The 26231-nt window shown below is 37.5% G+C and overlaps 1 protein-coding gene across 1 annotated transcript in view; it reads left to right on the top strand.

Annotated features, from left to right (window-relative positions):
* Positions 1 to 26231, top strand: part of CDKL5 (cyclin dependent kinase like 5) — a 135085-nt gene that overhangs the window by 75909 nt on the left and 32945 nt on the right. The window contains exons 4-9 of the mRNA XM_075175365.1: positions 6178 to 6223; positions 9249 to 9385; positions 12408 to 12528; positions 14139 to 14198; positions 19818 to 19908; positions 24509 to 24698. Of these exons, the coding sequence (XP_075031466.1) occupies positions 6178 to 6223; positions 9249 to 9385; positions 12408 to 12528; positions 14139 to 14198; positions 19818 to 19908; positions 24509 to 24698 (645 nt within the window). The remainder of the gene's footprint in view (positions 1 to 6177; positions 6224 to 9248; positions 9386 to 12407; positions 12529 to 14138; positions 14199 to 19817; positions 19909 to 24508; positions 24699 to 26231) is intronic.

Genomic DNA, 26231 nt, shown 5'->3' with positions numbered 1-26231 from the left:
TCATGGACTTCTGTTGCCTTGCTGGTTATTGCTTAATATTCTGTGATTTTTGCTAGAATCAAGATTATTGAAAAATCTATTCTAAACACTTACATGTTGAAGAACATAATAATACTTATGCAAGTCGACGTAAAACTCTACTACTTTGTTCAGAAAAGACATAGCCATAGGATATGTTTGGCGGAATTTTGTTGATTTTTTTTTTTTTTTTTAATGTATGTCTTTGTTGTGACAAACTATATTGTGTGAATATAATTATGGATTGGTGAGGATCAAATCAGAGTTTCTTGTTTGCTTCTAAATTATTTTTATAAAATGTAAATATTATTTATGAATAGAGAATGCAATTGATTTAACTATTTCTAGCAGAAGTTAAGCATGCATTTATCTTTGGGCCTTATAGCCTCATAGTTGTACAGACAGAAAACATGAGCCAATCACAGAACATGCAATATCATATCTTAATATGCCACTTGATATAAGAGCATAAATCTGATGTGATGTTGCTGGAGCAGCACCGCCTGAGTAAAGGCAGCAACGTGCTGCTTCTCCATGGCACGTGCTCAGTATTGACTATCACTATCTCTACTCATGTTTGTTGATTTTGGTAAACATTTATTCTTTCAGTTGCTTTAAAAAAAAAAAAATCTATGTTTGAGAAATTCTTGTAATCATATAGGGTGAGGCAGTAAAATTATAGCTGAATGATGTAGTTTTCTGAAGGACATAATCTTACCTATTTTTCAAGAATCCTTTTGTGTACCTAAGCTTTGTGTCAAATTTTCCTTGAATGCAAAAGAAAAAGGAAAAAAAATCCTGACAGAAACCTTTGAAAGAAAATACGGACAAACATTTGAAGAGATATTTTTTGTCGCATAATATTTTCAAGAACAGCATATAGTTTGGTAGGATATGTTTCTCTTTCCAGAAAAGAATGGTTATAGTTCTAAGATCTTGAGTTATGTCGAGGAGCACCTTTCTTCTTGAGTACTCTCATCATTAACATCAAGGATTTTTATAGAAAACAACAGACGTTCATCCCTGCACTCTTTTGGAAAAGCACTGTCATGTCATATATATTATGCAGAGACAATGGAAAAATAGGAAATCTCTATCCTTTAAATAAAATGAAATGTTTTCGAATCAGGAAACTCTTCTAGTTTGATACTGGTGACAGGAAATACCAGGTGCTACAATCTCATGAGGGAACCTGGGAGAGAAATCTCTGGGTGGCTAGCAGAAGAGCTATCAGACTGCACAGCTTCCATAAGGATACTCACCTCTCATCTGTGGCTATGTGGACAGACAGTAAATCCCATGGTTTCTCCAGAAGCAATTCCCATGAATATTTTGAGGAAAAGGAAAGGATTGAGCCCTAGCATGAAGTTATTCCCATCTCCAGGACTAGAGATATCCTTTTCCTGTGAAGAGGTATCTCCTTCCTCCTCTATATTAAAGCAAATGGAACAGACATGGATTAAGAAATTTTTGTCTTACCCTTATTAAGTGGTATTAGCAGATTTGTACATGGAGAAGAGACATATTTTGCCCTATTTCAGACATATGTAATCATGGAGTCTGAATAATCAGTTTGGGTACGTCCTCAACTTTTACACAAAGTGTTTTCAGTAACATTAATCTGCTGTTGCATACTTCACTGTAAAACAGTGCTTTTCCTATAGTTTTATAACACAGAATGTTTATAATATACATGCTCAATAAGCAGAGGTAGTACCAATGCTAAGAGAGATTTGACTTGTGCGTTTGCAAATTTGCCATTGCCTCAGAATGTAAAGTGAAATACTGAGGCCAGAATTTTTTAGTAGAGTAAGATAATGAGATGCTTAGTAATAAATGTGGCTGAGTGAAGCAAAACTACAGCTAAGTGAACTCAAATTTTCGTACTTAATTATGTAAGCTAGTAGTAGTGAGTAGTACAGATGAGAAAGGATATTCTGTGTTCCATAAAGAGCACAGAATATTTAGGATTAATTGAGTTTTTCCTTTCCTTGACATTCATTGAAGTCTCAAACATTGAATCAACTAGTAACAGTTTATCTACTTAGACGATACATTAACTGGATATGAGAATTTTCCATGCTAGGAGTTGGATACTGAGCTATTGTCTGAGGAGGGCTTCCGCAATCAGACTGAACACTGTTTTCAGTACTGTTCTGTTGCAGAGTACGGTCTTGAAAAAAGCCTTTTGAAATGCAAAAAAAGATATTTTAGAGAATGACAGTTTTATTTTGGAGAATTGCAATTTCGCCTGTTTTTGAGGAGCGGAGAACCAGATCCACAAAAGAGCTCAGATCTCCAGAAGGACTTCTAAGTAAAGATTTAAGTAACAAAATCTAAATTTAATCTGTAAAGAACCTTTCAGATTCCCACAGGAATCTGAATTTTCACTGTTGAATTCCCTCATGGCTCAAAGCTCTGCTTTTTTTCGTATCCCTGATTCTGTCCGTCTTCTCAGGGCTTAGTGATGGGGTGTCTGTTTGCTTTGCACCTAGTGCGTGTCAGTCTTTGTTTGAAACTTCGGATTGGGCCTGCATCATCTGACAGCTCTAGCATCTGTCTTTTAGTCCAGGAAGCATACTCGTACCATCCCCACTATATGCCTGCTGAATTGGTCCATGTACAAAATGTATTGCATGTTTTCCAATCTCATTCTGTGTTAGTTTGTGTAAATGACAATTATGTGCAATGGCTGATCAAAAGCTATGCGTTAGTTCGTTGCACAGTCTACATATGCTACTTGTCTGCAACATCATACAACATATAGGAGGTTGAGTTCTTACTGCTTTCTTCCCCCAAGGAAGGATATTCTATATATGGCTGACAAATATCAGAAAATTTTTTTAAATTTTCTCTTTTTAAACTTGCATTTTTCTGTAAAATTTGATTGAAACTTGACATCTAGTTCAAAATTACTAGTGGTGATGGCAAACAGAGAGACAGACAAATAGGGCATTTGCGATGGATTCTTCCTTTGGAAACTAGTTTAAAACATGATCAATGAGGAGCTACTATTTTTTACATCACCTCATATAAACTATTTAGTTGGTTTAGAGCACTCGACCAAGAAATGGGAAATGTGCACTCAGCTTCAATTTTCCATTCTGCCTGCTGGAGTACTCCCAAACCCACTGTTTTGGAGGTGTTCCACATCATAGGGAAGTTACAGACTTTTTGACAAGCAGGTACATTGTATTTAAAAATCTGTGCACAGTAATCTTCAGTGTCCTTGTCCATTTTAGCTTTGGCTTGACTGCTTCACCAGTAACTGATTCCTAGAGAATGCCATTTAGATAGGATGAGGTCCTCCAAGAAACCTTGACAATAATGTCCCTCCCTAAGGAGGAACAAAATGTTACTAGTGCAACCCCTCAAAGCACCTATTGTCTAGTCTCATTTTGGTATTGTTTCACTTCACGTTGTTTAGATATATTATTTGTTGGATTTTTTTCAAGGTAAGGAATATGTTATGTATAAATTCTGGATTGCTTAATTATGACAACGTTAATTAGTTTAATGAAATAATACAAGTGATAAAGCTTTTCAAATGAAATTTTCTTAAATGTTACAGTATTTTGAACTGTTTGGATAACTTCTTCCTTCATATGTGTGTTGCTAAATTCTTTATGTTCCTGTTCTTTATAGAGCCACTCATGCTTTAAATATTGTGAATAGTCAAAATCCTACAGGCCGTTTCATAGTATATCTTACATGAGTCTTTGTAAGACTGTGACCCAAGAGCTTTTAAAACTTAATTTCCAAAATAATCACATTCACTGTATGCATCAGGGACAGCAGCATATGGCAGAGAAGCCACATGGACTAGATTTCTTGAATGGTGCAGAATTGCTGTCTGTGTGAGGCAACAGCTTTTAACTCCTACATTTCTTTCAGTGTACTTAGCCGTTACTTAGAATAAAAATACAGCCTTTCGATGGTTGCCGAAACATCTACAAATTTTTCTTTTCCTTCATGTGAAATAGGGATGTAATGCTGATGAAGAAATGTGGCTCATATGCAAAGAGGTGTATGCACACTGTCTAAACATAGGCATGTTACAGTCAGCAGAGGCTTTTGAGAGCAATTAGTGTTCCTTTTCCGAAAAACCTTTCAGAGGCTTAATTAGTGAAAAAACCTAACAGTAGATACCAGAAGTCAAATGAGCAAAATGTACTCATCCTCTTAGCAGTGTTCCTCCATAGTGCTAGTAACTATTACTATTATTACTATAGTTAGTTAGTAAATATAAAAATACCATAACCTAGCAGTAACAATATAGTTAGTAAAATAGTCTATTCAGTTTAGTTTAGACCATTCAATGTACAAGCTTCCTGAGACAAAAATATATAGGAACCGTATTTGATATAAAAGCTATAGCCAAGCCTTTCAGAATCACTCTGAACCTGAAATGTGTATTATCTCCTCACTTTTGACATCCCTTTCTTTTCTATTCTGTAAAATTGGTTGAGCAAAGGATAGTGCTTGGACCTTTGTAGTATCTTAGCTGAATTTATGTAAAATATCAGCCTTCAAATTAGACCACTGTATATGAAGGGTAGGTTTCGGTAGCAGAAAAGCAATGCAAGTCCTCTCTAAGAGCTAGTAGCATGTGCTGCTTCTGCTGAACTAACCTTTTTCAATGCAAGGTAGATATAGTTTGGTCACTTAAATCAATACACAACATAATGCTTCCCAGTTTTCCTGATAGATATTATGAGTGATGATCAAAGGATATTTTTTTAAAAACATGCAAATTATACACACACACACACACATACACGTATTTTCTTATGTTTGTTTTGGACAAACCACAGGGTTCTCAGCCTGGTGAAGATTGCTCTACATGATAATACTTTCCAGCCAACAGATACAATATGAATATGCAAACTCATTTTTATTGATTTTTATTCATAGTAGTACTGATTTTCATTTAAAGGCTTTAAAAGGCATTATTCACTATCTACAGTAGTCTTTCCAGGTGCTGTTACTTTAAATGGGATCAGGTGTTCTACAGGTTCATGTGTTGTGACGATTTGAAGTGAAAAATGGAGTAGATGTTTGTGTTACTCAATACTTGGTTATGCACATGTCTTCAGGCATTCCAGAAGGGCTTCACTTTTTTATTGCTGTTCTCCAATCCAGCCTTTGTGTGCTATTAACAGTGGGAGATTTTTTTTTTTTTAAAGTGTGAAGTTTGGAAAAGGTGTGTAAGCTAGATCTAGCTCGTCAAATAACTCGGGTAGCCTACTGCACGTCTGCTTACATGCCCTTACTCTGTGACCTTAAAGCTTCTTCCCCGTCATGTTACTAAAATTCAGGTGCTGCATCATTGTATGAACAGACCTGTACTAGTCATGTCATGTTGGCTATGTTTTGGCCATGTGCTAAATGCATTCCTGCTCACATGACAAGAGAAATGTCTTCATTTAAGAGAAAAATGTGCCTTGTGATGAGCAGGTTTGGTGAGAATAGAGAATACTAGAGGAATGCAAAGGCAGGCAGGTGTTAAGAAGTTATCACCTATGACCGTATAGTAAGCACAGATTAACACTTTCAAATGCAATTAGTGATTCTGGTTTTGGATAGGCTTTCCTTAAGATGACAACTTTTTTTTACGGAGGCACAGAGAATTTACTTTCCTAAAATCATGTTCTTTGTGGATATTTGGACTTTGAAACCCAAAAGCTTTTGGCAGCCAAAATTACAGGTCTCATTGTAAGCCTTACACATGTGCTAGTACAGTATTTTCATTTCAGCTCACAAAGATAAGCACCCACACTCATACTTTGGTCAGATAAAAGATTGTTTGACTTTCAGAATAACTAACCAACAAGAGTCACAGGAACAACTCTTCTGAAAATGTAACTGGTATCTAGTACAAGGTATTTAAATACGAATTTTTGGCATTTAACTTTGTTCTTTCATACTGGGGTTCCTAATTGTGATGTATTTGCTACATGTGCTTTTGTATTGCATTTGGCCTGATCACTGAGGTATTGACCAGATTTTTAATTAATCTTGTTTTGCATTGTGAAATTTCTCTGGACATTTTTTTCTTTGTCTGATGCTCGGGGGGGGGGGGGGGGAGAAAAAAAAAAACACAAGAGAAAACACACAACAGATCTTGCTCATTTCCCTTTCTTTGCTTTCGTTTTACAGGAGACACATGAAATTGTGGCTATCAAGAAATTCAAAGACAGCGAAGGTAACCTTTTCTGCTGCATAATCTTTCATGTCCATAACTACATTGTTAATATCTCTCCAGTTAAAATAAGAAGTCTCATATATCAAGACATGATTTAAAAATTATGATTTATTAGCTCTGTGAATATTCAAGGCACTTGATCCTTCATACCTGCCTAGGGACTGCATTATACACTCCAACTAGATAACTACCTTTCTTGGTGCATCTATCTTAATACAGCTCAGATTGTGGTGCCATACGCGGTAGTAAGATCTATCACTTGGAGACTGGATGTGATCAGAAAACCGCAAAAACTCCTCTTGTAGTAGTGGCTTGCAGAGTCTTTGGACTTTAGGACCCTTCATCTGTGGGAGGGATCTAAATGTTAGGGGGACTTGAAGGAGTAAATGGAGGAGACTGAGAGAAGTCACTGAGAAATTCAGCGGGACTGAGGAATCGGGGAGCTCTCAGGGATCTGTGGGAGGATTTGAGGGAATTGGGTGGCGAGGCAGCAGCTCTGCCCGCCCTTCAGCAGGCTCCACTCTCCGCAGGAAACTTGTTCTTTGCCCCCTCGCAGCAGCCTCTGTACTCTCCAGTGTTGCTGAGTTTGCTGAGAAGGAAGGGGGAAGACCCAACTCCTGCAAGGCTTCCTGTTGCTGGCAAAGTGGATGGCAGAAGGCAGGACACATGGAAATTATTGCCAGTGCTGCACACACCTATTCCTCACCCAGCAGTAACAAAACTAAAGATCTGTAGGAAACAAGACTGACTCTCAGACCTGCACTTGTTGGGGGACAGTGAATCCAGTATCCTATCATAGGCAAAACTGGCAATGAACCACGAGAGCAATTTCTACCTTGCTTATATCAGAAGCTAGCCCTGATCCTTGATGGGCTAGCACAAACAGAAGGAGAAGCCAAGTATGAAGTAATAAGAGGAGTCATTCCGGTCTGAGGCGATGCAGCTATGATTTGCTGTATACCAAGGCCTTAGCTGAAAGCTAACAGTGTGGTTTAAAGAAACAGCAGCTGCTTTATTTTAGCAAACTTTTCTTTTTTGGTACTGTTGTAGGATTACTGGTGGCCATGGAGGTGTGGTTGGTTACAGGGACTGTAATTTTCAGAGTCAGTTAGGCACAGCAAAGTCAGAATTGTTTGTCGTTTTATGCAATGCAAACTCTTGCTTTGCAGCTAATTTTGCCAGACTCTTGAAGGGTATATTTGATGAATCTTTTAGCTCTGCTATTCAGAAATCTGTTTTAAATCCCTGTTAAAGAATGTAGGAGATCATTTAATTGTGGTGATCATCTTGACCAGGTCATTAGAGTACTTCAGAATTGGCTTTTGGAACTCAGTGTGGCTATTCAGTACAGATCCTAGGCAATGAATCTCACTCAGTATTAACCCCTAAACAGGATTATTATCTTAGCCTGTCTACCAAAAAATGAAAACAAAAAAATGTAACATTGCCATTAGGCCTGGCTTTCCAAGCATATTGCGTAACATCAGTTTACATGACTGATGACTGCTTTTCAGAGTTGTAGCTAGTTGTTTACAAGTTTCTGGAAACATGGCAGAAGTTCTTTTGATGGATTTGAATCAGCCCATTTCACATCTGTCTCGTTAATATGGTAGTTCATTACAAAACTGAATATACTGTAATTGTTTCTATTGCCATTTTTGTTTCACTGAGTTTTTGCTGTTGTTTGACATATGCATGCTAAATACTCTGGAAGGAGGGTGTCTAGTTATAGATGAAATTATGTAATCAGGCTGATGCAAGCCAACACCGAGCACTCAGTTTTAAAATGAAATGCTTTAGATTGCTCTAAATTATATATTTTTTTTAATCCAAACATTTGTGATGATAGTATTTTGTTTTCCTCTTCCCTCCTGCTACACTTCAATTTTTTTTTTTTCCTTCTCTCTTCTGATGATGATTATATGCGTTTGCATGACCTGTGTTATTCTCTCTCCCCTGCAAACCTGTTTTTGCCTTTTGCTTGCTTGGAAAAACAATTTCTCTTCTTTGTTTCTTCTTCCTCTGTCTCTAACTGTCTTTTTGGTACATGACCTACAAATGTGATTTAGCTTTGAAGTCATGCAATCATATCCCATTTAATATCCCTCTGTTGTGGATAACAGTTTGAAGAGATTAAGAACCCTGCTTCTACATGTGCATGGGCAAATTTACTGAGTTAATGGATTCCATTTTACTAAATGAAAAATAAAACCTAATATAATCTGGTTTACTTGACATTTCGTTGGTAGTATCCTCTAAAACCCAGTCAGTTCAGGGCCCCTTGATGATAAGCAGTGTATGAAGCTTTAGTAAAACACTCCTCCTTTCTTGAACAACTTTCAGACAACTGAATTGTCAACAGTTGAATTTCTTGACTCCTCAGAATCAGATTCAAGGCTTTGTTGAATCAATACTTGCTCTACTGCCTTCTGTGGCCACTACACTGGTCTGCATTGCTGAATTTCCATTAAAAACCTTGTGGGGAAACGTACAGGACTAAGATCAGTGCTTCGGTCTGGCTTTTGGAGAATGAAGTTATTTTAGAATCAAATAGATTTCTTTTACATTGTTCAAACATGAGCTTTGCATTCCAGTGTTTCTGCTGAGGATACATTAACCTTGCCAGTGCTTCGTGCATGTGACATGTATTTGTGGGGTAGAGGATGTGTCTGTACACATATATGCATATTTTTTGAAGCATATTAGTGCTCTTCATCATGAAAAAGATAGAAATGCAAATGATTTGTTTCTTATGACTTTTTCTGCCACTGAAAACCTAGATGGTAGTGACGGGAAGTCTGTGAGGGTTGCATAATGATACCACAGTCCTCAGTTACCTCTCTTAGAGTGCAGAAGCATCCAGGCAGCAGAGTCAGTCCACACTGCATAATAAGACGCCTTCTCTGTAATATCTAGAAACAAAGAATTTAATCAGGGGTTCAAAATAAAGATTTCTAACACTTGTTACTTGGGGTTTTTTTTTGTTTTTTAATAAGTTTTATGTCATTTTTACTTTGCACTCTAGAAAATGAAGAAGTCAAAGAAACCACTTTACGAGAGCTTAAAATGCTTCGCACTTTGAAACAGGAGAACATAGTGGAGCTGAAGGAAGCCTTCAGAAGAAGAGGAAAATTATACTTAGTTTTTGAATATGTGGAAAAAGTGAGTTGAGTTTGTACTATCCTTGCCACAGTTAAATCCTCAGCTTACTGGAAAAGTCTTTAAAATTACTTTTACTTTTAAAAATTAAGCTATTCTAATTTATAAAGAGGAACAGCAGAAACTTTAATACAATCTGAATTGTTGTAATTAGACATTTGTTATGAGAAAGCAACACTGATAACTTTACTATTGTTTTTACTTCATGTGTTGGTCTTTAAAAAAAAAAGTTCTTCCTTATATGAACACAAACATGTTCAAATTGTGTAGACTGGAATACCTACAATTTGAAGAAAAATTTCCATCCAAACTCTGTAGTCCAGTTTAATTGTAAAGCTGATTAACTGTCCTGTGTTATGTTGTGTAATGAATCTTGACGTAGTCTTTCAAAACAAGATCATAGACTTTTGACCTTGGAATCTGTTTCAACTTTCTCCATCCTTCTCTGTTAAAAATAGGATTTGTTTGTATATTTCTGTAACAAGGCCACTATCAATAGTTGCTTAGAGGGATTTGGCAAAGATCACTGTCATTATTTCCAATCCTGACCTCATTTGAAACAATTCCAAAATTTCCTTAGATTGGCCTACTACTGCCAAGCATCCTGGTCCGTTTCCAGGGAGAAACAACCTAGAACAGATTGGTCTTTCGTTATTTTTGCGACCTTCATGATAAGGTAGACCTTTCCTCTGTATTCTAACCATTTAGCATTTCTTCATGGAAATAATTAGATGGTATTCAGATACACACAGTAAAAATAAATGCAAGCTCAAATATATGTATCTCTGTGAGAGATTTCATGAGCTATTGTTCCCTCGATTGAAATTTTCATTTAATATCCTGCCAGTGTGATGTTGCAGTCTAGCAGAGTGTTAGTCCCCTTCAGTCAATTCTCTCTTGTGTAAAGATGCCTCACCCTAAATACTGTGTCTCATTTATCTCAGTTTACAATCTATTATGTCGTATGACTTTATTCCGTAATGTGAGGTGACCTATATTAGCCCACAGTTTGGCGGAAATCAGTTTTGTAATCAGTTTTGTTTTTCACCAACAGATCAGCAGCTTCTAACGTGGTGGATCTTACTTAGATCTAACATCCAAAGCTTAACTTGTTCCACCCATGTTCCTTGTAATTGTTCCAGGCATGTGGAATGTCTTTGATCGCACACCAACTTAGAACATACCTTTAATTTTGTATTATAGTTGACTGGGCTAAGCTTGCTGTAATAGTGTGTTGGAAGAGCAGCATAAGTAAAAGACATTTAATTGATCTGATAAGGAGTATACTTTAAAAATTGTTAATATTGGTAAAAACACCAGGCTGCAATATCTAACATTATTTGCATTAGAATAAAAGAATATAATGATAAAGGTAGACATCATGTATAGTCTGTGCCTAATGTAATTTCTATATTAATGGTCATCTTTATTGTCAGTTAAACTTTGTAGTCCATGAATGTTTCTCATTTTCAGATATGTCAAAGAGTTTCCACAATAGTTTCTTTGAAGACTAGGATGATTTCTGTATTTTTGGATGAGGGAAGAGTAGAAGATATTAAATAAAATGTGGTCTAGTAGGCTAATTTTTGTTTTAACTGGTGGTGAGCACCTTGTGTCCTTTAGGGAATCTTAGCTCTGCGATGCTCAAATCCAGATTACTTAAATTCACATTTAGTCTAATCTTCTTTATTCCTCATCCCCTTAGTTAATGTCTTCATATAGGATTATGTCTTGCTGTGTTGATGATACTATTTTGGTTCATATTTGTAACACTAACTTCTTGACTTATTTATCCAGATCCACAGGCTTCTGTGGGGACAAGAGTCTAACTAAAATCAGTATGGTTCCTTAACAGAAAATTCTTTTTCTCAGATCTGAAGTGTATTTCTAAGGAAACTTACACTCAAGCACATAAGTTCCAGTATTTATTCACAAATTGCAAAACTTAGAAATGTTTTCAAATATTATCAGTGTCTCCATTTTTTTGTCTTATATTTGTGTTCATTAAAATATCTTACAAGAGAAACCTCAAAAATTGTATTGTACAGCTAAAGAAAATGTTTGTCAAAGACAAGGTAAATTTATTTTAAATGAAAAATCTCAAATGCTCAAATCCATAATTAAATTAGTTGTGTAAGGCAATATAGCCAAAAAACTTACTTCTATTTCGGTATTCAGTAAATAAGACCTTTCTGTCTTCAAGTGGGCTGCTGCTACCCATTATTCATTCAGGATTCAGAGTGCAAACTCCATTGTACTTCTAATTGTGCAAAATGGACACATTTGCTGACATAATGGGAATCTAAATGTCCTTTTTCAAAGAGGAAATTTATTAGTATAAACAATTGGCTTATGTTCTTCCCTAGGTATAGCCATAAAACAGTTAATATGGCCATAGTTACTGTAGTGCAAATATGTCTAAGATCGATATAGCCGATATATAGCTATAGGATACTCCCCAGGTTACTATTTATGCCCCTGTGAGGCATTTTTATATCTGTTGTTTCATTTGCACTGACAGGCTTGTGTTGCTTTAACTATACCCATTCACATACAGACATGGTTTATGATTAATCATGGCCTTGCTATGTCAAAGCAGCAGAACTAGCTTAATAATGAGGAAGGCAGTATGTTGAAGCACAGTCAGATATTTACAAAATGCTGTGCTCTACTAAACCTTTCATATAACCACAGTGGGCTGGTGTTTCTGCTCAAGCAAGTTTTTGTAACTAAATGACGTTTTAGAGGTTTTAAGCTAAGTGGTTTGATGACAGTCTTTTAAGGACTTGTGGTGTATTTGTGGTTCACCTTGAAGGATTGTTTGTTGTCTTCACAAGTGCCTTCTCCAGAATGAGAACAGCTGGTAGTATGCTTATGATCAAAATACACTCATTGAATGTTAAACTACTGATTTTGCATAGCCAGGCTCACTGGCTAAGTATGTTGCTTCAGAATGCTGAAAGTGTGTTCTCTTCTAGCAACTGCAATATAACTCTTCTAAATAATGTGTCTTTTAAACATTTAGAATATGCTTGAATTGCTAGAAGAAATGCCAAATGGAGTTCCACCAGAAAAAGTGAAAAGCTATATCTACCAGCTAATTAAAGCAATTCATTGGTGCCATAAGAATGATATTGTTCATAGAGGTAAGTGTGTAGTTGTCCACATGGAAATAAGCCCTGGGTAGGAATTTGCTTTCTAAAGGGAAAGATGTTACAGCTTGAAGTAATTTGCATTTAACATAAATATAAGGAATTGCTTTATATTGTGTCCAAAGAAGAGCAACGAAGCTGATGAAGGGTCTAGAGAACAAGTCCTGTGAGGAGTGGCTGAGGGAACTAGGACTGTTTAGCCTGGAGAAAAGGAGGCTGAGGGGAGACCTTATCGCTCTCTACAACTACCTGAAAGGAGGTTGTAGCGAGGTGGGTGTTGGTCTCTTCTCCCAAGTAACAAGTGATAAGACGAGAGGAAATGGCCTCCAGTTGCGCCAGGGGAGGTTTAGATTGATATGAAGAAAAATTTCTTCACCGCAAGGGTTGTCAAGCGTTGGAAGAGGCTGCCCAGGGAAGTGGTTGAGTCACCATCCCCAGAGGTATTTAGAAGACATGTAGACGTGGCGCTTAGTGGTGGACTTGGCAGTGTTAGGTTTACGGTTGGACTCGATGATCTTAGAGGTCTTTTCCAACCTAAACGATTCTATGATTCTATATCAACAGGAAAAAAAAAAAATCTGTAAATTTGGCTGGGTCTTAGGTCTGCTGCGTGACTTCAGATTGTTTTAAAAGTAATATGGGATATGAATAAAGATTGTATCATATGCACAGCAAAGTGAAACTGCAGTACAAATGTTGCCAAAGGAAAAGGAATTTTTTTAAACATTTCATGGTGCTCAGTCACTTCACTTTTGAATTTGATAATAGAATGTTAGGAGAAAAATAACCCAGAACTTAAAGCTTGGTCCCCTGTGTTTTACTTCTTAAGGCAGTTCCTTCCAGCTCCCATGTGTTCAGCTCTGTATATTTACTTTCTCCCCTAAACTTCAAGCACTTACAGTACATATCTTGATGTGTGACTTTATCTAGTTTTATGTATTTTATCCTGATGTAATAAAATTGTATTTTGCTTTGTGGTTTTGCAAGAGTAACATTTCTAATTAATATTTCCAATAAATTAAAATTCTCGTACAATATGCTATTTGTATTTGAGACTGATCAAACATAAGCAAGAGTCTGAAAATATTTTGTAAAATATAGTTTGAAAAATATACCATATATGGATACCACAATATCCATACAGGAATAAAAAAGCGGGCTTAAAACTAGGCAACGCATTTTTTTCTAAACAAATGACAAGAGGTGATCAAAAAGATCATCATAACTGAAAATGTTGAGCACAATACACTTTAACATTTTATTGGTTAACTGGGTAGTTAAATGTCAGTTCTTTTTATTATTTTGCAATATGTAATATTCTGCATATTGGTTTGCTGCCCAGGAATATCTGTAAGCACCTTTTATCTTCCCATATTTTGTTGGGAACACTTTAAAAGAATTCAGAAGGCAGAAACTTAATTCTGCATCTTCACAAAGTGAGTTGCTGGAAACTGTTTCAGCAGTTGGTCTTGTAATGCTTTGTTTATGATTCCATGAATATCTCTAAATATGTTATAATGAAATAATATTTGTTGACAGAGTTCAAAATTAAAAGAGACGTTAATAGCATTATTTTTTTTTCCTCTATCACTCTGATATTCCAGATATCAAGCCAGAGAATCTCTTAATAAGCCACAACGATGTTCTGAAGTTGTGTGACTTTGGTAAGTTCAATAGATTAGATACCTGCTTCTTATCTTTTTAACGAAAATATCTTGCAGTGGAGTTTTGCCTTATTCTTATACGAGTTCTACAGTATGTGCTGTTTAAAACCCTTTTAGTGGTCAGAATTGATTACTACTTCAGGTTTGTGGCTAGTACTTTAATTTGAAAGATGTCTGGGCTTAATTTGCATACCCTGTGAAATACCTATATTAACATGTCAATAGAAATACGACATTTATCTCTTCCTATATTTGGCAAGGTTTTTACCAGCAGTGTTATTGGCACTCAGCTGAGAACAGCACATGATAAGTTGATTAGGATGCTAGCAAAACCGTAGGTTTTTCTGACCTGCGTATTAAAAGAAGAATTCTTCCTTGTTTAGTAAAGATACAATAAAATTACACTTTTAATATACTTTTTGAACCCCTGTCTTTTATGGACAGTTACGTGTGTAGTTATAGGTCAACTTCTATTGTTATGTTAATCAAGGAATCATGTGTCTACATATGATTAATGACTGAATGGCTGGAGGATAGAGTTGTATGTGTAATGTTAACTTTGATGTTTCCTGACCTATCAATACCTGTTTAATGTCAGCTTTGAGGCTTTGAAGAATCAGCACCCAAGCACAAGATGAACTTTGTCCATGTGAGTAGTCCCCAGAAGACAACAGGGCAGAGTGTACACTGTTCCAACAATCTGTATTTTTATTCTGAATGCTATATAAACACAGAATAAAATATTGTTCCCTCCAAAAAGCTTACAGTTTGGCTTGGTAAATAAAAACCAATTCCATCATGCTACCCATGGGCATTTTTCAGTGCAGAGCAGTTTGAAAGCTGTTATTTCAAACCTCTGCAATTTTGAATGAAAAGAAGAACTGCTAAAAAAATAGATTGAAATAGTTTTTTAGGAACATAAAAAAGGCATTTGTCATTTGCAGTGCTGCTTATTTCTTTTAATCCTAAAGGCATTTTTGCTTAAGCGTTCAGAAACAATAATCGTTCTAGGAAAAGCCTTGGAAGATTTGGTCCATATAAGTTCCTTGAATTAAGGGGACAGAACAGCAGGGTACCCTTGCACGGTGCCCTCGGTGCCTTTGCCTTTTCGGTATCCACAGGCCTCCTGTCTGCACCGCTGTGGCCGCCCTCCCCTGGCAGCTCTGTGCCCAGGCTGCCCTGGCAGCGTTGCCCAGAGCTGGTGGGGCAGGATTTTTCCCTTACCCCACACTTACTTTCAGGGCCTTGCCCCTGCAAAGCAAACCCCACTGGGCTTGGCAGGGCGGGGGCTCTCCCAGGGAGGGAAGGCTGGTGTGGCGTACACCTTGCTCCCTCTCCACCCCTTCCCCCCCTGCGCCAACTTTGGGTGGTTAGGGGACCCAGTCGCTGCTTTGCGCAGAGCTTAACAACCAATCAGTGGATAGTGCCTGCCCCTGTGACCAACGTTTGCTCCAATCGGGGCTAAAGGCATCACAAGCAGGAACAGCCAATAGGGGCGTGAGTGGGTCCTGATGGGAACTGTTCACCCCCACCTCCTTCCCCAGCCATGGGGAAGAGCCTTCCCTGGCCCTCGCTCTCCCTCCCTCGTGGTTTTTTTTGGGGGGGGATGTCCCCCCTGAAAGTAACATTCACCGTTAGAGTTGGCATAGGCCATCAGCTAACAAATCTTTGTGCGTTTGAACTCGTGTGAACATCCTTTGTGCGGCAGTATTGCAGTAAAATAAAAAGCCGAACAAATGGTACGATCATGTTCTGGACAGCAGTAACTCGGTATAGATGGTGTGAATTCTGTCAGCAGTGGTGGTGTGGTCTGTTGGCTTGCTTACGCCGTACACTCCAGCCACGTTGTCTTTCTGCTGTTGGAAAAGACATGCAATCACAATGTGCTCATGGTGCTCGGCACAATCTCAAGGAAAGCAAACTAAGTTATGGGAATTTCTGTTGTTCTTATTGTTCATGTGGGTTAGTTTGAATTTTGATCAATGTTTCAGGTTTAGTTGAATTTAAAATTCCAAGCAACTCTTCTAATTTGGGATCAATTTTCATTTTTTAGCCTTATTGCTAATTGACATTATTGCTAGTAGCTTAAGCTATTACTGTAAAATGTCTGTCAGAACGGTATTAGCCACAAGCATTTCCTGAACATGTACATATTAGGATATAAGAATTTGCCTTTTAACATGATTTAAAGTATGCTCTCTCTCTACCTAACTTAAATCACATTTTGGAACACAAGTACTTGTCACATACAGTGCCACATTTCTCATGTGATAACAAATGCAAAGCAAAAGTCTGTGCATCCATCCCAATCAGATATTGAAGTAATTGCCCCAGTGGACAAAACAGTTTGAATAGACAAGTTCCTAAATTTTTAAGATGATATAGTTCTTCATAATCCTTGTGCCATGTGTTCTGTACATATCGTGCTAGATAAAAATGAGATTGAATGTGGTGCTTGCCTGGACACATGTTGTGTGGGTGTCATTTCTGCCAATAGAAGTGAAAAAAGAGAACAGTACAAAATGCCGATTACAGCAGATGTGTCTGACTGTTGGAAGTAGTTAGGCTTTCTCACTGGCATGTTTGCTGTTTCAACACCAGGGCTTCAAAATTACTTGTTTTAGCAATCTCTTAATCTCTGTATGATGCGTAAGCATAGAAATCATGAAACACGGGACTGGAAAAGACCTCAAGAAATTCTCTAGTTCTTCCACCTACTCAAAGAAAGGATTAAGCATGTCTGTGTCAATCTTGACAAGTGTTTGCTTAGCTTATTCTTAAAATTCTCAGTAATGGAGGTTCCCTAGTGTTCTTTGGCACCTATTTAAGTACTTACATGTCATTGATGTTAGAATGCTTTAGTTTGTCTAACTTAAATTTGCCTTATTTCTCTATGAGAAGATAGACAATCTTCTTTTTTCCTCACACCTTTTTCCTTGACATCTCTCCTGCCCTGTTCTGAGTTGTTTAAAGTCCTTTCTTGAAATCTCTTATTTTGCTTGTTCTCCCTCTTTGCATTGTGATGCATTTGCAAACTCTGTTGCTTTCATAGTTGCTCTCACCCAAACCGCCTTTTGTCTTCGTGTTCTAATCTATTCCTTCTCACTGTTTAGAATTTGGTCTAATCTTCTCCCTAGTTACCTTCTCATATTTTTATATCAAAAAATTCTTCCCAATACCTCAGCACAGTTTGGAGGAAGGAACAATAAGCTAACTCCACCACGACAAAAAAAAGTAATTGTGCCCCTAGAAAGGTATTACGCTTTCTTGAATTATTAATTCTGTCCATCATCTTTCAGTATGGTGTCATAGAGTCAGAGCAGTAGTGAATCCATAAAATGGTTTCTTACATCACCCAACAATATATAGATGTCACTGAAGTCCATGATAATTTGCCTTTCTGTCTTGCCACATCAAATCTGCACTGCACCTAGTCTGTAAAGTTGGGGGCTGATCCTTTTTTCAAACTATGTTAGCTGCTGCTGATCTCTGGACATAGTAGCTGCTGACTATGATGAAGTTCCAATAGACTGGCCTGGAGGGAGGAGGATGCATCCTTGACTTCTTGATTATTCTTCTGGTGCACATGGGCTGGTGGGCTGCCAGCCCTGTGCATTACATTAGCACATGTGTTTATTTGTAACATGTGACACCTTCCCCTTCCCCCCCATTCACTTGAGGACTTCCCATTGTTCACTTTGACTGTCCCATTTCTTCAGTGTAGCTCCTGGTTATCTTCCCTCTCTTCTTTAAACACATGAATGAATTTTTCACTGACAAGATTAATCAGATGGGTCATGTAATTTGAAACAAACAGGGCTGCCTAAGCAGTTCTAAATATAGTAATGTTTAGAAATTTACCCAAACCCAATGTGACATGTAATAAAAAATTCCTTTCCAGCTTTTCTCCAGCAGCATCAGTAATGTTCATTAGATTTTATGGGAACAGATCAGAATTATTATTATTTTGGGACAACTTTGAAATATCTGTTCCTCATCATACATGCCTTTTAATTTACTAACTGTTGAAGGTAGAGGTATCTTGCAAAAAGTAACAGCTGTAACCTCTGTCAGTAAAAAATTTATCATTGTTTTCTCAAATCACTAGTCTAATAATAATAATCTGCATCCAAACCTTTACTTCAACTTGGAGTAATTTAGTGTTCCACAGGGGTGAGTGGGGCTGGACTCCTTCACAGTAAGCTGCCAAATGAGATACACTTTCAGAATACTAAAAAAAAAAAAAAAATTTAAAAGATTACAACCTCACAAGTGTAGTCATGTGGGAAAACCAATTTTGGCAGCTTCTGCATAAGAACTTAGATATAAAGAAGAATGACTATTCATTTAAGTAGCACTTGCTGATTCTGAAAATGAAATTATGCCTTACACCTCTGCAACACTTTGGAATTTTTATTCTTTCTTCATCATTCGTGCGATAATGGAAAGACTCATAGTTTTAATGCCACATCCCAGTAAGAAAGCATTTTGAAAATGTTGCTTCCGTATTTCAGTCCCAAAAATTTGTCTCAGTTTGAGCTCTAGTAAGGAGCTTACACATCCGGAGTCTTGCCGCTGAGATCTGTCTGTCCTGTCTGACCTTATTATTAATCATTTGTTTGAAAACAGTAAGACACTTGATACTTTTCTGAAAACAATGCCAGCATCTACCCTAGAGTACTTCTACATGAAGAATCCAGTAGCATCATTACTGTGGTGCTTGGCTGACTTTTTATAAATGGAGGACATAATGCAGGACAATGAAAACAAAAATATAAATTATTCCCACATCTGGGTTTTCCAATATATACATTCTTATCACAGTTGGTGGTCTTAATTGTTTTGCCTTAGGACAGAAGTTACGTTTTGGTACAATTGCAAATAAGTATACTTTTTTTTTTTAATTCTTAACAAAATGACGTGGAGGAGGAAGTTAATTTGGACTTGGTTTCTGATCCTAATTCACAAAGAGCCTTGTTATGAATGTGATGCTAAAGCAGGTGAGAAGGTGACACATGTGGAGTGAGCCAAATGCAGATATAAAGCAGTTTTGCTGATCTTTAGTAGATTCCTGCCTTTTGTAATTTTGGGGACATGACCCTGTTCCTTGCCAGGTCAGGGAGGGGGTGTCCTTAGATAAGAATAATACATAGTTTCTTGACCAGTTTAAAAAATTGAATGCAGTGAGACTGTAGTAGTTAGGATCAATGACTGGAACAGTCTACTCCCCATGCATATGTTACATTTCTAATGTTATGAGTCTTCTGCAAACAGCTTCTCAGTGAAATTTATTAGTAATAGTTCAATAGCTTGCACAGCATACTGACAGGTAACTTCTATCCATCGGTTTTGATTATGGCAAAGCACCAAAAGTAATAGCAAAACCCCATAGACTTCTGAGAAGAGTACACAGAAAGTAGTCGTTAAAGCGGACACGCTGACTTTCACTGTCGTATCGATAAAAGCTTGCATTTCCGTAGGCAAGCAATTGTTGGACATCATTCTGCACTAGGGGTTGTAAACAATTTGCTTGTATATAAATGGGCATGCCAAAATCAGTGGTGATATGCATATTGTATTTAAAATAGGATATAATCTTTCATACTGTTTCTTTGACAGGCTTTGCTCGTAATCTCTCTGAAGGAAGCAATGCTAACTATACAGAATATGTGGCTACCAGATGGTACCGCTCACCTGAACTCCTGCTTGGGTAAGTACAGTTTGTAGAACTGCCGTGATAAATCTTGACGGATTGTTTATATTTTTTTTAAGCACCTTTTGTAAGATTTACCCATGGAGAGCTGTGGTTGATTTAAAGGGAAGATTTTAAGAGGCTTTCAGATTTTCATTAATTTTTGTTCATTTCCAGTAAGTCGGCATGAATCATTGACATGTTGACTTGTCTTGAGCTGAGCAGTGTTTAACCGATTAAAATATGAAGCTGAATTATAATAGTTGTACTTCAGATTCCTGCCCCTTTCCATTCCTTTTAGAAGAGGTTTCCATGGTAGTCCTGTAGCCTGAAATGTTCCATCAGCCTTGTGGTGGACATCACGTAGCAATGGCAGTGCAGCTTTCACCACGCTGTGCTCCTAGTTCTCTTCATCCTTTGGGTCAAAACTATGATTTGGTTTTCATTCCCAGTCACCCTTTATCAGCACTGCTGAAGTGGCTCAGAAGGATGGTGCTAGCTTTTTACCAGTCAGGAAGAATTTATGGAAGGAGGCTATATGAATCATTTTAATAAAGCACTGAGAAGTTAGTGTTGCATTGCCTGTGAAAGCAGTAGTTACATGAGTAGCCTCAGCTGGACAATTTAGTTTTACTCTTTTATTAATCTGTAAAATGAGTGTTTTACTACCTCACAAGGTTAAACAGATTTTCAGATATTATATGAACAAATTTGTAGGACTCAAAAGGGTGAAGGAAGAGACGGAAATAACTGGAGATCTACTATATGTGATCTTTCCATTACTATCAAGGTTAACTGTGCATTATTCTAAACTACATGATTACTCTCATAGCATATAATTCCTGTATGTATAGCATATATGTATTTATGTATACATATTCTAGAAATAAGGAATTGTTAGCCACAGGATGAATCAAAAAAGTACTGGTCACTCATAAGATTCTTTAAGCAAAATGTTGCATGCTGCTGAGAAACAAGTCTTTGTTGGAAGCTTTGATTAACACTGAACTAGACATTTCTTAAATAGGTAAAGAATTAGGTAATAATTATTCTGTCAATAAAGTCACCCCAGTATTCCCAGAGCTGTGCTAATCTTAATCAAATTGGTAGGCAGTTGCATTGTTATATGTAGAATAGTATGTTAAAGTTGCCATTAGAAACCTCAAAGCTCAGTTTTTCATATTTTGGAGAAAACAGGTGTTATTAAGCTTCCAGCAAAGTGCATGTGTGTATGTGTATATATAAGTATAGAAAAGGACTTGGAAAGAAAGCATCTATTGTGGCCTTTTTAGTTACACACCATTTTACTCCTTGTCTATAGTAGTAATGAGGATTTAGGAGGAAAGATATGAACAGCTTGACAGATGTAGTATTAATCTGACCTGCAGTTTTCAAAACTGTTTCATTACCAAAGGAAATTTAGCAGGAATCATTTCTGTTTGTAATTGACTAAACTTGTTTGATTAGGTTGTAGAGAAAGGAGGGGGTATGTGTATTTAATGCATATGACTTCAACTTTGCTGGTGTATGTTTCTAATGCCAAGTTTTTCTGGCACAAAGTGATGTCTGTTTCTTGGCAATCCTATTCTATTTCCCAGACACTCATCTTACCCATTCCCCCTTCCCCTGCATTTACCAAATCTTTATAAGCATCTAATATTTAATATTCAGAAGCCTTCCAGAGATTATTAAATATATACATTTTACCAAATACAATTTTACTTCTTCAATTTTTGAAATATGTCCCAGAGAGGTTTCTGTTTTGTGATAAAGTTCAAGACTTACATTTCAGGAGAGGAAAGAAATTGCTGCCTAATTATTCACAGAACATCCAAAATCTACTCACTTTGGAGAGCCTCAGGTAACTGTTAGTAGAGTAGTCTGTGCCTTTTGATGACAAAATATTGCTAAAAGCCAGTAGATTTTAAGGCACACCAAATTACTAGATGAAAACATGTTTTGGAGAATCTAATTTGTGCAGGAATAGACTACAGTAATTCTGATTTGTGGTGTCTCAGTCCTACAGGAGTTATTTCATTTATCCAGCCACATCACTCTTGCATTGTTTGCCTGTTATGATCTGACAAGACTGATCCTGACAGTCAGCAGAACAGGAGTCTTGAGCGTGCCTTCTCAGACAAAAAAGTTGCAGTTTGCTCTGCCAGTGCCTTAAGAAATGGGCATTTTCTGATTTGTTTCTGTTTGACTACAGATTCTTAAACTGTGATTCGGCTTCTTTTATTCTGGTGAGCAAGGAAAGGTAATGGTTCCTGCCTCAAAGGAGTTTTAGCCCATTCCTCAGTTGTAACCCTAGCTTGTTCTCCAAGGCCCCAGCCTACAGCAACCTTTTCCCCATTTCACATTGCAGCGGAGAAACCTGCCAATTAAAGGGATTGCAAATAAATATGTGCTTGTTTTTCCGTCATAATAAAAAGGTAGGTGTTTTAGTTGCACTCTCACAAACTCTTTTGCTTACAGAGCCTCAATTTTCCAGTACAGGCACAAAATAGCTGAAGAGCAGATCTTTGGCTTCGGAGTCTGTTCTCATCTGTGTTGCCTTTTGCAGTGTGGAGAAAAACTAGTCCGTCCTTGGCACTCAGACCTGACCTAATGGGTGGGTTGGACAAGCAGCATCACGGAAAGAACAAACATTGAGTCTCTCAGCACATCCACAAGTAGTCACTATGCGAGATTAGTAAGGGAATTATGAACCCACAGAGCCAATTGTAGTAGTAGTACTTCAGGAGTTTTGGCATGCTCTGCTTTGCCCACTGGTGGTTCCTTGTCAGCCGCCTATTCCAATGAGGCAAAGTTTGATTTTGTGATCATTGTTTGAAAGGACTGCAGTGTGTCATGGCAGATTCTGAAAGGGAAGTGGTTGAAATTTTGGTGTCCTGCTTCAGCTTTCCTAGCTACCGTAGACTCCTGCACAAGACATCTCAGTGGACCTGTAGTTTCACTCAGGCTATTGTCCAGCTGGAAACGCTTTCTCACCTTCACCTAACTAAATCATCACAAGGGTTACAGGGTCCTCTGGTCAAGTGCCCTCCCCATAAAGTGAAGTAACTAATCATTAGTAATCAATGGGGATTTTTTTTTCTTTAGTCTATGGGTGTTCTCTCTCTAAACATCTTTAGTCATCAGCATAAGGAAGGAGCAAAGGGAACAGATTTAGGACAGGATTTGTCAACTGCAACTCCTGGTGCTGTCTTATTCCAGAAATAGTAAATAGGCAAGCCAGCTGTAACTTAAAAATCTCTTGAAACAGAGGCTGAGTTGTTGGATTACAAGTTTCAAAAAGAAGAGACTCGGTGAAATATGTTTTCAGTTCAGTCTTTGTTCCAATCTTTATTCTTTTTATATGCTTTTTCTTTGACATGAGAAGAATTCTCCAGTCGTTCTGCTCAAAGCCTAACCATCCAAAAGAGATTCTTGGAGTAAGTTGGATGCCTACAAAATTTTTTTACAAATTCAATAAGCAAGAACTCGGACTTACAGAAAGAGTTGCTTCGGTCTATAGTAGGAATAATGAAAAGCCAAAAGTATGTAATGTGTTAACTATTGCACAACAGAGGTAGGGGCTAAACAAGCTTGCCAAGGAACAGAACCTTAGAGTGAAAATCAGAAACTGTCCGAAAAGATTCTGTGTTTCTGCAGTGTTCGTGCATTTAGATTGAATGTTGCAGTAGTCTACCACTCTGTCCTCTTCATACAGAATTCCATTCTCTGTATTCCGATTTTCTGCCTTACATGACTTACAAACCATCCTGAAGCCTGTAGTCTCTTCTGACTAGAGCACCCACATTGCCTGTTCTTCCATTGAATACCCTTGTATGTAGTCTCAAGAAAAGCTGGTATAGCCCTTGCCAGTGTAATACTCACACCATTTAGTTTTGTTTCTGAGGAATTCCCTCCTTCTCTTCACTGCTGACCTAGCTTCCTCTGTCATTAGCAGTTTAAAATACCAGGTGCCATCCTCCCCACCATACAACATGGCCTGCGTACATGGAGACCACCCATCAGAATTTCTCCGCAAAACCCCACCTGTGGCTTTGCTCCAAAACAGGAATTACTTATTTTATGATGCTGTCATTGCTTCCTCACCTGTGTTTTTAAGGAATAGTTTTCAGGAGCAAGCTGTTTTCTCTCTAATTAAAATTTCACTGCATGAATGCCGAAACAAAGATTCCTTATAATTTCTGTTCTCCCAGTGGCCAGACCCAGTATGCCTATCCACCTATTAAGCACAATGGGAAAAGAAGTGTAATGCAGAAATAGAGCACAGTCATTAACCCCTGGAGAGAAAGGAAGTTATTGCTAGTTTAACTTGACTGCTTTGCAGTCAAAAAGATTATTCTTGTATGTCAGATTTTTCACAAAGGTAACCAGATCCCTGGGCGTACTTGAGAATCCCTCTCCTGCCTTTTCAAGCAGCGATACATCAGGCAATCCAGGGCAGAAACAGAGGGCTTGGAATTTGAGGTAGTTTCTTTAATATCAAAGTTTATTTTAATGTGTTGTAAGGAAGCGGGCCATGGGAAATACGAACAATAAATTGAAGCAGCTCAGTAGGAAGACAGTGTCAGTGGGTGAAAACCATTGTACGTTCACTTTGCAGAGCCCCTTACGGCAAGGCTGTGGATATGTGGTCTGTAGGCTGTATCCTGGGAGAGCTGAGTGACGGGCAGCCCTTGTTTCCTGGCGAGAGCGAGATTGACCAGCTCTTTACCATTCAGAAGGTGCTAGGCCCGCTGCCAGCCGAGCAGATGAAGCTCTTTTACAGCAACCCACGCTTCCATGGCTTGCGGGTAAGAGAAAGCTTTGTTCTTTTTTTTTTTTTTAATTTACTCACACAGTGTTTACACTATTGTCATTGTTGCTGTGAAGGTTCTTTTCATTTACATTGTGCATTATCTATGGCATGTGTTTCTGTGTAAGTATAGGATACTTAGATTATAAGGCATTTATAATTCAAAGTAAAATTCTGATTACATCAGTATTGAGTGGTATAAATATGTTCGTTTTACAGTTGAAAATTGATTAAAAATTTTCTTTCATTTCTTTGACTTTTTTGGCATCCAAGTTAGCATTTATAACCCAGCTTAGCATTACCCTGCCAGGTTTGCACTGTGAGGTTTAGTGGCATAGCTCCGTCAGTTCAGGGTGTGGAAAATTCATGCCTGCTGTCTTCAGGCTACTATGCCAGAAAAATCTGGGCCATCGATGCCGCTATCACGGCAGATGCCTTTTGACTTATATTCCTGGGAAACTGATGTAAGCCACATGAGTAAAAAAGCTCTTCCTGCTGACAGCATTGTTCACCTTTCATGGATTTGCCAATACCATGTAATGACAGAGACTCACTAGTGTGGAGAAGCTGCTCAAGTTGGGACACCCAATATGGCAAAATCGCAGAAGCAATATATAAGTAGTAGCTTTGTAATCTTAAACAATACCTGGTCCATGATTGTTCTCATGTTTTCTTGTAATTTAGTTTTGGTTGTCATTTTTTATTAATAAATGTTCCTTAGAAAGGTGAATTTATTATCTTAATAAAATAGTCTGAAATCATTAGTGTAAAATCCTGTAAAGAGACATACCAAGGCTTTAGGAGACCTGATCTGTGCTAAAAACTCGAGATTTGAGTTTTACTCTGTAAAAGAGAAAACTTAGAGAATGAGAAGGGGAAAGAGGGAGGACCTAATTGTCTTAAAACATTGTAAAGGTTGCCATAAATTGGGTTTAGCTGATGATGATGATAAGAAAAGAAATAGTTGGCTTAAGGTATTAGGATAATTATTTTAGCTACAGGGATAGCTAATTCCTAAGAGTTTTTGTTGAAGTTTGTAGACCTTCCATCAGTGGAGGGTTTAAAAAAGGATTAGATGAGCATTTCTTGCAAGGTCCTGTGTGTATTTGATCCTGTTTAAAACAGCGGGCTGGATGGGATTTTCTATTTAAAAAAATGTATACCCCTTATCAGGAAAGCAATACTTTAAAAGTTGTAAGCAAAATAAATTACACCTCTTCAACATTATTTTACAGCAGTTCTAGTTGCGCAGTGTAATCTTATTTGGATAAATGCTCTGTAGTGTCTTAGGATGAAAATGAGGTATCTTTATTTTGTAGCTTTAAAATAATTCAAGATGACAGCATGGACCTAATGTGATTAGCACAGGGTTGAGAGTTATGAGTCTCAATGACATACGCATTCTAATAGAGAGTAGGTTTTAAATACTGAAGTAAAGTCTGAATAATGGCTTAAAAATGAAAAATACTACAAAAAATGTTGGTTCAGAATGTGATATTCATTAGTTATTTCATGGGGAAAACTTATTCCA

This window comes from Calonectris borealis, chromosome 1 (assembly GCF_964195595.1).
Source record: "Calonectris borealis chromosome 1, bCalBor7.hap1.2, whole genome shotgun sequence".
Lineage (NCBI taxonomy): Eukaryota > Metazoa > Chordata > Aves > Procellariiformes > Procellariidae > Calonectris > Calonectris borealis.
The sequence above is the reverse complement of the archived record's forward strand: the minus strand, read 5'-3'. Positions and strand labels throughout refer to the sequence as shown.